The sequence below is a fragment of the Trachurus japonicus genome, chromosome 3, assembly GCF_045865225.1.
Source record: "Trachurus japonicus isolate A0001 chromosome 3, Traja_1.0".
Classification (NCBI taxonomy): Eukaryota; Metazoa; Chordata; class Actinopteri; order Carangiformes; family Carangidae; genus Trachurus; species Trachurus japonicus.
In genome coordinates, this window is record NC_140909.1 from 30,597,092 (window position 1) to 30,610,503 (window position 13,412).

General features: G+C 41.2%; 1 protein-coding gene across 1 annotated transcript in view; it reads left to right on the forward strand.

Annotated features, from left to right (window-relative positions):
- Positions 1-9,615, forward strand: part of LOC146990148 (CD82 antigen-like) — a 34,119-nt gene extending 24,504 nt beyond the window's left edge. Inside the window, exons 4-9 of the mRNA XM_085769855.1 lie at positions 659-780; positions 1,651-1,725; positions 5,916-6,014; positions 6,557-6,730; positions 6,819-6,902; positions 8,247-9,615. Coding sequence (XP_085625981.1) covers positions 659-780; positions 1,651-1,725; positions 5,916-6,014; positions 6,557-6,730; positions 6,819-6,902; positions 8,247-8,324 — 632 coding nt within the window. The 3' untranslated portion in view covers positions 8,325-9,615. The remainder of the gene's footprint in view (positions 1-658; positions 781-1,650; positions 1,726-5,915; positions 6,015-6,556; positions 6,731-6,818; positions 6,903-8,246) is intronic.
- Positions 9,616-13,412: the final 3,797 nt, after the last annotated feature.

Here is a 13,412-nt window from a genome sequence, read left to right on the forward strand (position 1 = left end):
CACCCCTCAGATTGTTTTTGAAGAGAGAAGAGGAGCAGTGAAGCCTCGCTGCAGCTTCACTGCACAACGCCAGGCTGTGATCACCCAGCATGAGTGCAGCTCTGCAGCCGCACATTTGTTTCTAATTTCATTCATTTGGACAATCACAGGCACTTCTCTGGTTTCAGTTTCCACTCATTTTCGGAGTTCGTGTGTGTGTGTGTGTGTGTGTGTGTGTGTGTGTGTGTGTGTGTGTGTGTGTGTGTGTGTGTGTGTGTGTGTGTGTGTGTGTGTGTGTGTGTGTGTGTGTGTGTGTGTGTGTGTGTGTGTGTGTGTGTGTGTGTGTGTGTGTGTGTGTGTGTGTGTGTGTGTGTGTGTGTGTGTGTGTGTGTGGGTTTAACACTGTTTAACACTCTTCTTCATGAGGTTTAGAAAATCATAAATTCTGTCAAAACCTTCTGGATAAACTCAGACCTTCATGTACGTCAAACACAAGTAGCCTCTGTTCTTGTTTTTCATGAAAATATGATATGAAACGATTCAGACGTTTGTGTTGTGTCATTGTAGCTGCAATTTTCTATATGAAATACAAACTCACACAGGCTGAACTTTAAATGCTGGATTATTATAGCCTGAGGTTGGGTGTTTCGGTTCTAACAGCTCTGTTATTTATTCACAGGTAACTCCACACCTGTGAAAGTGGCCTGTTACATCCTGATTGGCGTTGGCGCTTTCTCCATGCTCATGGGCTTCCTCGGCTGCTTGGGAGCCATTTATGAGGTCCGCTGTCTGCTGGGCCTGGTAAGTGGTGATGATGATGATGATGATGATGATGATGATGATGATGATGATGATGATGATGAATAACACAGGTGTGGTAGGTAGAGGATTAAGTGTGGAATTCTTTAAACTCTAAACATGAAGTTTTGAACATGAAGCAGCACCAAGTTCTGAAAAAACATTGGAGCCTCAATTAGTGACGCTGGCATCAGTCACTGACACAGAACAAATTCATTAGACTCATAATGGTAACATTGATATTAATCTGGTCCCACTTCTAGTTTCTGCCTGAGCTGTAGTAGTGTTCAGTAGTGTTTCGAGAATGAAGAGCTGGATACCTATTATCCAGATGTGCTTCAGTCTGAACATACAGTTCATTACATGCAGTATGCCTAATTATTTTCAGTTTACTTCAGTTTGAAGGACATTCTGAGTCTCCTTTCTGAAGACTTAAAGAAACTAAACCCTGCTAGTGTTGAAAGGTGGGCGGGGTTTGGTCACTGCTTTGTTGTGACATCACAAAGTCACAGAAGTCCTGACAGCTGATTTTAAGGCTCAGTTTTTGAATACAGTCTGTGTGCTTTTCCTGTAGGCTGACGCTTTGATACTTTCACAGTATTAATATAGAAACTAGACCTGATTTATCACACTACACATGGACATCTACCTTTATACTGTATGGAGCTTTAAAAACAAAATATGACATCTTCAAAAAAAAAGGGGGGATAGCATCTACCTGCCACCTGCACTGTCAGGCATTGGGGAGGGAGTTACCTTTACATTTATAAAGGACGTAGAGAGGCCCCTCTGCCACTGACTGTACATATGGGCCAGTTGCTTGTTTATGGTGATGTGGGAATATGTTGAACCAATGTGATGTGTCCTCCTCAGTACTTCACCTGCCTCCTGCTGATCCTCATCGCACAGATCGCAGCTGGTGCCCTCATCTACTTCAAGAAGGATGCGGTGAGTTACTTCCTCTTCAACAGTTGTCAACACACAGTTTTCTGCCTCAGATGCTGCATTGAGGTGACTCCAGCAGCTGGAATGTGGAGGTTGGCAGCACACCTGTTACTGACGTGCCGCCATCCTCTGATTGGTAGATTCAGGAATCATCATAACCTGTCATTATATGTTCTCTGGCTGCGGATAGAAACTAATTCTACCCCTCACTAGTTAACCACAACAACTGAGATCAGTGTGTGAGGTGGCATGTGCTCCATGTGACAGCAGCAGGACTGATTAGTGTCACAGCGCCCCCTGGTGTTGAGTCTGAGGTCTCCTCCACAGGGAGTGAGGTTTTGTCACTTTCTGAACCTTAAACCAAATAATTTTCAAAATAAAAGCTTTTCAGGTTCAAGATAAGGCTCTTGACAAGTGTAACTTGAGCCGTTCACCATGACATGTCTGTTAGCATTATTTTCTGTCATATCCAGGCCAAAGAACTGCATTTCACTTTCTAATTCAGTTTCCCATTGACTTCAGATGTGAGACATCTTTTTATTTTCAGAATGAGCCAGTTTCAAAACAAGGACATATTTGGCATCAGTAATCATACATCAAGATCTATTATCATATCATTGTCATGTGGACTTCATGTATATTTGGTGAAACTGACCGCATCGTCATAGTAATACGTTAATGAACTAGAATATTCCTTTCAAGAGAGACGGTAAACTCACAAACCTACCACACAGCTTAAAATACATTATACCCCGTATGGATTTATGCTCAGATGCCAAAATGATCAATTCATTAAATCAAACAACCCAAGCTTTTGAAAATACATTGTTTTCTGAGCATTTAATATTATGAAACTTAATATTAAAATGCAGTTTTAACCATGAACCATGTTTCTAACTTTAGACTTCAGACTTAGAAACAACCTAACTTTGATGATCATTTTGTTTAAATGATCACAACGACACCAAAGGAGGACGTCATTAAGACTATTAAACAACATAACATTTTAATTTGCTTTGAAGGACCAAGATATTTAATTTGTGTAATGAGACACTCAGCGTTTAACTGTTAAAATCTGTAGTATAAACCGTGTCCAGAGCTTTTAAGACTTCCTGTTAATGTTTGCATGTTCTTTCCACTAATTACCCTAGGGCCTAATGCAACACATCTGTGTTTCCCACACACAAGGACTCAGTGTGAAAGTAATGACCTGTAAATAGTTTTCATCAGCATCGGTGTTGTAAATTATGCCTCAATTTGGAGCTCTGATATACATGTGAATGAAGCTGCCAGTGAGAGTGAACTGAGACAATGACACAGGTAAAAAGGCAGCAAATAAAAATCAATGAGGCTGTGAAAGACATGGAGTGATTCTCGTACTTGTTGCTCTTTACACGTGACGTGTTGTAAACAAATTGTCTCATAATGAACACAGGCGTGACATTCACTCACTGTCCTCTGTGGCTGTCTTCCTGGCACTCTCTCCCCACCCATTCATAAAACTCCTCTGTCTGTGTTTAGTTTAGTTTATTGAATTCATTTGTAAAGGACCATGTACAAAAGGAGCACTGATCTCACTTAGATATGATGCTCTGCACCAGATTATTGCAATTTGCTATTTCCATCTGCAAACCCTGGGCACATACAGTACAATATGAATATAACATGTCCATCCCTATACAAATACATGTCAATGACACATTATATTTTATTCATCTACACCACATACTCGCACATAAATAAACAGGTGAAATCAACTAAAATAATCTATTGGTTTAAATATAACAGCTGTACTAATAATAATAATATTAAGTGTGATTAATGCTAATTGCTATCACTGTTAATTATCTTATGAGCTTAAACAGAGGGAATGCCATTAAGTTGTCAAAACTTAACGTATAATATTTGAAGAGAGTGTTGCAGTGGTGGGGACACGGAAAAGTGATGGACCTGGATAAAGACTAAGGATACACAAAGATAATTTGAATTTGTATTCAACCTGAGGAGGTGCTCCTGAAAAGTCAATATACTGTATTTCAGCTGAAGGCCATACACGCAAGCCTTTTGTTGCCCCTGGAAACACTAAGGTTGTGTTGTGAGTTTTTGCAGCACATGGCAAATTGTCCGATTGATTAAGTTGTTTTCTGAGTGTACATTTGTGTCTTTTCATGTGTTTTCTCAGGGCCACTGTAACTTTAACCTGCTCTTCATGGTTAGAAGTGCAACAATTAGAGTGCTGCTGTGTCAGTAACACATACCTGCTTAACGGGGATGTGATACAGATGTTAATGCAAATTTACAACCATGACCCACGTATTGCTGCATTTTTCTGATTTGCTCCACTAAAAACAACAGAGTCAGAGTGCAGGAAGCTCTCACAGTGCTGATCCAGGTTCAGACCAACAGGAGTCTGAGTTCTCACGTCCTCACTGACTGCTGCAGCTGCATGAAACATCTGCACAAAATGAAACGCAGTAAGAGTGCAGGAGGTGCAGAGTAGACGGCTCTGTTTATTGTATCTGAACATTTGGTGGAAGCTCTTGGATCCACGTCTGAGCCACTGTTCTCTCTGCCAGACAGAGGTTGAAGGCAGAGCCCCCCCCACCCCACACCCCACTTACTTCCTATACCCCGCTCCGCTCCTGCTCTGAGGAGGAAAACACACAACTGAGCCTGGTTTTCAGATATGCAGAGCTGTGTTCACTAGAGACCTCGAATGCCTCAACATTCAGGTCTGAAGCAAGAAAGGTTTAACAACAAAACACACAGACTTCCTGCATCTGCGTGTGTGTGTGTGTGTGCGTGTGTGTGTGTGTGTGTGCGTGCGTGCGTGCGTGCGTGCGTGCGTGCGTGCGTGCGTGCGTGCGTGCGTGCGTGTGTGTGTGTGTGTGTGTGTGTGTGTGTGGGAGAGAGAGGGAGACAATATTTCTACCTCCTGCCTCTATGCTGCACATGAATTTGCAGGCAGCATTGCAGTTACAAGTTGGAAATGAGTGGTAAACCCTTTCCTTCGCTTGGCTTTTGCTGTGTAGAGGTTGCACAATACTGTCGCTAGACATAAACAAGACTAAATGGCTGATAAGCAGTGTAATGTTCAGCTTTTACTTACTGTTGATGCATGGAGCAGCTATCTTGGATTGTGAGCTCAGGGTCACTGAAGTTCGTGAGTTGGAATTCTGATTTCATGCTAACGAGGCCAAGGCTTTACGTCTTGACACTATTTTCTTGACTGTCTGTTTAAATGTTAGAAGTGATCCATATGCGTGGCAGTGAATTAAACAACATGGAAATTGTTGTCATGTAAACATGAAAACAAGGCTCTGTTTAGATGACAGACATATTGGCAGATATCAGATTCATAGCCAGTTTATTTCCACATATGAAGGAGGCCTGAATCTGATCAGACAATATCCGATTTCGTGCGTGTTTTTCCTGTTTACTCGTTCATGTTACAGATCCGATATGTTCACTTGAGAGGAAAAAATGGGAATTGTGTCACCTGAACCATGTAGTGTTAAAGGGACATTGTGTAAGTTCTCCTGTTATCTATTCACGAAAATTGATTATTTCGTTCAAAAGTACGTTTTTCATTAATCAGTAATCACCCCAATCAACAAACTGTGAGAAGTTACTGCGGTGCAGTGAGGACTGTGAGGACTGCACCTGTGCAGTCGGAAAAACGGCCGTCTGTAACAAACCAGATGTCATTTTAGTCACAGAAGTGGAGAGAAAGCCGGTAAAACGTGGGTCAGGTAAACAACACGACATCGCCATGACAACATATTGTCACGTGTATTGTTTTGCCTCGTGCTGACGGACCACTTGTTTACATAAAGGCTTGTTTAAGCCGTTACCTGCAGCGGCTGTTGTCTGTCTGCCATCTAACCGATTTCACGTGAATGCACCATGAAAAATACGACTGAGTTGCTTGCGATCTACAACCGCACCACTAGATGGGAGTAATTCCTACACAATGTACCTTTAAGACAGCCTAGAGGCTAACTTGGCTAAGCTCGGCTGGGTAAGGGTTAACTGTCTGCTCCTGAGAGCTGCTTCACCAATTGCTGATGACACAAACACAGACTTTTCACCAATATCTTCACAAATAAATCATTTCATTTTTACAGCACACTGAAAAAGTTTTATATCCTCAACACGTGTTTAGCTTCTAACTTGAACCTGTTTTCTTCCAGTTACATGGTGAAATGTCCAAGATGGTCACTAAGGTGCTGAACGGTTACCCGGGGAACAACTCCACCACAGAGCAGGCCTGGGACTTCATCCAGAGGACTGTGAGTCTGAATTACTGACCTTTTTAAGTTTACCTGGTCAAATGCAAACTACAGATACCCATGTCTGCAAAGTGAATTTTGTCTGTAATATTTTCTACATATACCATTACATTTTAAACTGTTTCCAAAAATGTCTTCACATGACTAAACAAGCTAACCAGTCCCACTTTATTAGTCCTACCTAATTAGCATAAGGACAAATAAATTCATAAATGAGTAAAAGCAAAAAATGCATAAGTAAATAGAAACTAGCATTTTCATAATCAAAATTAATTCATTTTACATTTATATATGCATTTAGTTAATTTATTTCTGTCATTTTTAGTTTTTTTTACACTTTACACTTGCACAGCCTATGACTTATGAACTTTACTGTATGAGTGAAATGAAGTGGACTGTCAGTCAGAAACCTGATGAAGAAGCTGCTTGCTAAACTCCCTGTCTCCCAAAGTCCATTGTTTGAGCCTCATTGAGTCAACACATGGTCTGAACCTGTGGCTCTTCATTTTACCTTGCTACTGACCCCTGTCACCTGTCTGCAGATGGAGTGCTGTGGCTGGACCGGACAGGAGGACTGGAACGGTAACATGGTTGTCACCAACAGCTCCCACCTGCTGTTCCCCTGTTCCTGCCAGAACGTCTCCATGGCCACTGGGAACTTCTCCGACAGCGGCTTCTGTGATGCCGCCAGCCCCGACTGGCCCGTCTACGACGTGGTAAACAGCGTTGCTCGTTGTCGTCATCTGTTCACCCTCACCTGCCTGTTGGTCCGTCCTTCATTTTTTCTGCTTTTGTTTTGATCAGGGCTGTGCCGCCAGTGTGGAGAACTGGCTCCTCACCAATATCGGAGTGGTCCTGGGAATCTGCCTCGCAGTGGCCTTCATCGAGGTACAGCAGTGTGATTGTGCATTGTTAGCAACATAGTGCTTCTGGCATAATAGTGAAGAATTATATATGAAGCTCCATATTTTCTTCCCGTTTTGTGTTTTATCTGACGTGTTGATCTTTTTAAGATCTAAAAACCATCTGGTTTTACATCTCCTCTCTAAGATCTCCCTCTAAAAACAGGTCAGCCAATCAGAAGAGAGGAGGCACCAAGCCTCTCTTCTGATTGGCTGACTGTTTTCTTAGTGATCTAATAAAAATAGAGCAGATTTCAGGTAGGGTGGGTCTAGGTCACTGCTTTGTTGCGACATCACTGTAGAAACTCAATGTCCTCACTGTTTCATGTGTTTGGACTTGAAGCTTTAATAAACTCTCGGTGAAGTCTTCCCAGGTAACATCTCGCATTATCACTCAGCTCGTGCAGCAGCAACTAACACAGACTGTAAACACAACATGACTTCCTCAGTCTCTTAAAGGGATACTACCTAATTCTAACAACACTACAATCACAAAGTGACAGAAGTCCTGGCAGCAGGTTTTAAGGCTCAGTTTCTGAATACAGACTATGTGCATTTCTGTTTCCAAGTGCAGACCAGTATATGGACAGGAATTTTATGAAGGAATTTGTTTTTGATCACTTGGGACTGAGGAGGCACAGATTAGGAGGTAGAAAATATGCATATTTGTTTTTTTTTCATAGCAAAAGTAAGCAGCACACAGCTTCTGTGTAGAGGGGCGAATAAATTAGGAAAATCCTCTAAAAAAAATTTCTGTCAGTGTTGAAATCTTGGACTGACACAGACTTGAACAACAATGTCAGATCTTCCCTTTACCATCTTAAAAACTTATCAAGGATCAGAGGATTCATGTTGAGGCAGGACTCGGGGAACCTGATCCCTGCTTTCAGTATAGGCAGCTCAGATTACTGTGATGGTCTTCACCTGAGTCAGAGAGCTGCTGCTTTACAGCCGTTCTCGTGAATGTAAATCTCTGAGGGTCAAAGTAAATCTGACTGTCTTTTACATCTGAAGCCTCGCAGCTTCTCAGGTCATCAGGTAGAGCTCTGCTTACTCTTCCCACAGAGCTAACAACACATGGGGAAGCAGCATTTAGTTTCTGTGCACCACAGAGCTGCAACAAACTTCCAGGCATGGAATCTGCAGGACATAAAAAATCTTACATTTCATATTTACATCCCAGATATTTTTCTTACCTCCTACAGGAAGCTGATGGACTATAAATTACAAACATTCAATCCATCAACTTCTGGGTCCAGGGATAGACAGATAATTAGACATGTTGTTTAGCATCTCTTTTTGATCATCATCGTTCTGCTTTATTTCCCAGCTGCTGGGGATGATCCTGTCCATCTGTCTGTGCAAGAACGTCCACACAGAGGATTACACCAAAGTGCCAAAGTACTAAAGCTCGACAGAGGAAGGTTGAACTACAGATGTACAGAAAGAAAGAGGGAGCAAAAAAATGCATTTTCCAGCCTATTTCTGGTTAAACGTGTCCAAATGTAAAAAAAAGAAGAAAAAAAAGAAAAAGAGTTTTTGCTTTATATTTTGTTGGATTGTTCTTCTGTTGAGGCACTTCCATCTTTGTTTTATCAGTCCAGTTTCTTTGGAGCACTTTAGAGACTTTTTAGTTTTGAACTTTGGATCAGAGGATGATGCTGAGGTGTTTGAAGACCAGAGGAGGGAAAATAAATTGGGTCAAGTAAAGTGTGGATTAGCAGGAAATTTAATGTAAGGTACATGTTCCTCAGATTAGAGCCGCCGGTTTCCACATGGCTGTTTCTCTGTAATTATCTCTTTGTGGTTTGAGTTTCCCTAAAAATCTGAACAGACATCGTATTTGTTGTCAAACAAAGCTAAGTTTTGTTTTTCTTTTGAGGTTCTGCAAGACATCTAATTTGGACAACTGGAAAATCCACCTTGTGGTGTGTTTATTTTTTATTTTTTATTTTAATACACCAGCGTTTTGAGTTTTTGTGAAATGTTTTTAGTACTTTGTATATAATTTTAGTCATTATGTGTGTGATTCTGAATCCAAAAGAATAGAACCAGTGCTTTCTCCGGCAGCTGGTTTTTCCCTGAAACTTTCAAAAAGTTTTCTTTTTCATGTTTTCTTAATTTTGAATTGTCAGGATATTGTTATGGAAATAATAGAAATAATGAGGTACTAAAGAGGAAAATTCTCGGTTTACAAATGTCTTCTGACAAACAGAAATAAGAGTTTGTTTTTAAAGAAAGCTTTAAGTTCATCTACAAGCGATATCCCATATTCTACCTGCCATAACCTGAGGAGTGAACTGTTTATTTTTAACCACTTTTGAAGGATGTGAAGAGTTGAAAACAGATCATTTTGGAACAGAAGAAATATTTTGGGGTGGATGGGGAGGGGAGGGTCCATCTGGAAAATGTAATTTGTTTATACATTAAAAAAAAAAAAAATCATCAGAAATACATCTATGTATACTTTTAACATTCAACCAAGATATTATGTTGTTTTTATAATGTACAAATCCACTCTCCTGTTTTTAAATGTACAGTCTGTATGAAAAACATTCCATTAACCTGATGAAAATGAGAAAGAGGGTACGACTGTTTAACTAGATGGACTTGTGGTACTGTAGCTAGCTGGATTAGTATGTGTGTACTCACAACTTTCATTCATCCTATTTCATTTTGCCAATAAACTGATTACAGAAGTTTGTTGTGTGGTTTGTATTCATCAGTTAACAGTTAGCATGCTCACATTCAAACAGACAAGGCTGGCTGGTTAGCATGTTAATTTGAGTAGACGGGAAGGGTCTTGTTGGTCAGAATGATAACTTAATTAGAGGGGCCAAGGCTAGCATTACCACAGTAGATAGGAAGGAGCTGGCTGGTTAGCATGCTGACTTAACTGGATAGGCCAACATAATCTGCTTAGCATGCTGATTTCAGTAGAAAAACGTTATGAGAGTTTTGATTTGTTTTGGTAAAGAATCAATTTTAATGCAGAACCCAACCTTTCTTCAGGTAATGCATGTCAGCTATGTAGGCTACTGTAGCAATATAACTAAAATCGACAAAAGGTCAAATGAATGTGATTATATCTGTCACTGTTGGCATTAGCACTATATCAGCTTTGTAATGTAAAAAAGACCCCTTCAGAGTTTATCACAACTAAGGTGATAATCCAGTATGACTGATAAAACAAACATAAACAATTTCCAAGACTGATGAAGATAATGTGAAAACATCAAGAGCTCCGGCAAAAGAGTCTTAGGTGAGATAGTTAAATTGATGATACAAAAAAAAGCTTAGTGACTTCAGATGAATGGCATACGACCACAGCCTGCTCACAGTCGGCAGTTCATGCTCAGACCACTGGAGGGCAATGTCACCATATATTGTAATCCTTTTTTTCTTGACAACCTACAGAGAAGCACTCAATTACATTACTGTCTGTTGAACATTAATGAGCAAAAACTTGTAGTTTAAGTGTGTGGACAATCTTAAAGCTTGTTTTGGCATATTTTATTTTATTTTTTTAAAGAGAAGTTTAATCTTTTCACAATATATTGTAATGTATTACTAATACTGTATAATGTTTTTAGTTGTACAACATACAGTAGCTAATTGAGAAAGATGCGTCAGATATTGAGAGTGAGGAGTTGTCGTCACAGCTCAGAGCCCCAATAGCCTACATCCATGTCAGAGCCCCGCCCCCCTTCTCCGCCATGATGGAAGGATTCCGGTGGCAACAGCCTTACTAGTCTATGGGCAAAACAAAATCGTCTACTCCGTAATTTACTGTTTTACAATGCCGGAAATCACTGCTGTGTTAAAAACTGCTTCAGTGATTTACTTTCTCCTTATTCTTTCTAGTAATTTGTTGATCTGTTGGCGCAAAAAAGAGCTAGAATTTAGACCGTCTCTGTGCTGTTCTGATGACGTTGCCCCTGGCAACCGATAGCGTCTCCTTCCATCATGGCCGACCATCGTCACGTGACTCCTCACTCTCAATATTATTTATATTACATAAAACTTGTGATTAAAGGTAAAGGGCTCAGGTAGGCTATAAAAAAAGGAAGGAGTTCCACCGCACACAAAGTGGTCGTTTTAATTTTTTGTTTATTGTTTATTGTTAAAAAGTCAAGCAGCGACGCGTTTCACCCTGTGGGCTTCATCAGGCTCAGGTAGGCTATTTGGTGGGGTAATGACGGCAGCTTCCCCATAGGCTGTTCACACATCCTCTTATAACAGTGAATGGTGAATGGTGCACTCTGCACTGCCTTTTACACCAACGCACTCCCACATCCGTCCAACAACACACACACCAAATCCCAAGCAACAGATCAGCTGACTGTAGACTACAGGTTCTCTCCGTGTTCATCTGAGCCTGTTTTTGTCTGTTTCACCATTTTGTTTGTCTTTCTGGTCATTTTCAAGTTTTATTTGAGAGATTTGTAAGTGTCTTTTCACTGAGCCCTGTGACTTTCAAACAAGAAATTTTAACTGACACTTCTTACAGAGAACAGACTGGAGGTCAGGGGCCCATGACCTCGTGGGTCCCTCGGCCTATGGCTGCAGTCAGAATATGGATGAATGCTCATGAGTGCCAGTGGAGCCGTAAAGTGAACAACACATGCTGCCATGTCCACTGCCTGTCAGTAGTGTGTTGACTGTGCTTGTCTTGTCTTGATTTTTGGTTGGTTTGATCCTAACATCTTCTTCTCGGTACCGTGTGAAAAGCTGCTGCTGATGAAAAGACTAAATAAAGTTACTGTACATGAGTGTGTTTGAACACACAATCACATCAGACGTCCTTCACTGACATGTGGGAAACAACAGCTGACAGGAAACAGGCAAGACATTTTGTCTCCACACTCCAGACCAGTGAGATCATCATCAGCCATGTTAAGCGTAATGTAATTTCACCTCACAATGAGGAGTGTTGAAGGACCAGAGAGGAAGTCATTAGTGATGCTGAAGGAGTCTGTGTGGGGTCATCGTTTCATTTGTAACAGCAGCTGAGGAAGTTTAAGAGGTTAAAGCTCTGTGAAGACTTTTATGATGATTGAAAAATACTCAAACTGCAGCACGGTGGAGGTTCATACTCACATCACGTACAGGCTTATTCACTCTTTGTTCCTGATGCTGCGCTACTGATGGTTCCCTCACTGCTCAGCCGCTCTAGGTGTGACGGGATGTCCAGTATAAGGCTGGAAACTACACCTTACACCTTGTCAAAGCATCCAAACATTAAAGGGATAGTTCACCCAAAATTCAAATTTCACTCATTATCTACTCACCCTCATGTGGACTAAGGGCTGGGAGAAGTTTCAGAGTCCTCCGTGCCTTCTCTGAGTTACAGCGGGGCTCCGTGCAGCACTGCATTTCCATATGACGGTTGCGAACGGAGCTCACTTTTCTTCATCCAAAAAGACACACCAAAAAACATCCAAATACCTCCATAGTGCTCATCTGTAATGTCCCTCTTGTATTGAAGCCCCGACATGAGAAATTGTTCCAAAAAAAAAAAAAAGCCTATATTTTAAGGTTGTTTGTAGCGGAAGCTCTCAGTGTCTTAGTCTCAAATCTCGCACGATTTGCAATGACACCCTGCCTGTGTCTGTTCAAATCTCGCGGGATTTGCATTTGTAGTGAACTGAGACACTGGGAGCTTCTGCTACAAACAAGCTTAAAATATAGGCTTATTTAATTTTTTTTGGAACAATTTTTCATGTTGAGGCTTCAATACAAGAGAGACATTACTGACGAGCATTATGGAGGTATTTGGATGTTTTTTGGTGTGTCTTTTTGGACAAAGAAAAATGAGCCCCGTTCACTACCGTCATATGGACATGCAGTGCTGCGCTGAGCCCCGCTGTAACTCAGAGAAGACACGGAGGACTCTTAAACTTCTCCCAGCCCTTAGTCCACATGAGGGTGAGTAGATAATGAGTGAAATTTGAATTTGGGGTGAACTATCCCTTTAATGAATATCACTTGAGTTTATTCAGGTTTACAGCTGCACTGCCAGCTCTGCAGTGATACCTGCAGAGGTTTTGGGACTTTGGGAAAAGCTAAAGGTCACCACCAAGTTCCTCTGGAGGGAAACATGGCTGAACATGGTCATGAGCTTTTGAGCTACTGCTCCTTCACTCCAAGGGGAGCCAGTTGAAGTGTGTCTGATTATTGGATTGCTCCTGGGGTCCTCCCATTGCAGGTCCTCCAGGCACGTCCATCTAGTAGGAGACCACATGGTAGATATTATGCAGAGATTACTCTTCTTATCTGGTCTGGGAACAACTCATGATCCACCAGGAGTGGAGTGGATTTGTGGATTTGTACTTTACCTCATCCCTTTGCAGTGATGGATGGATGGATGGATGGATGGATGGATGGATGGATCACATTTCAGTCAATATTTGTGGAGAAATTCCAATAAAATTCACAAATATAAACTTTACTGTGGCTCGAGAGGAAAAGTCAGAGATCCTTTCAGCAGTTGCTG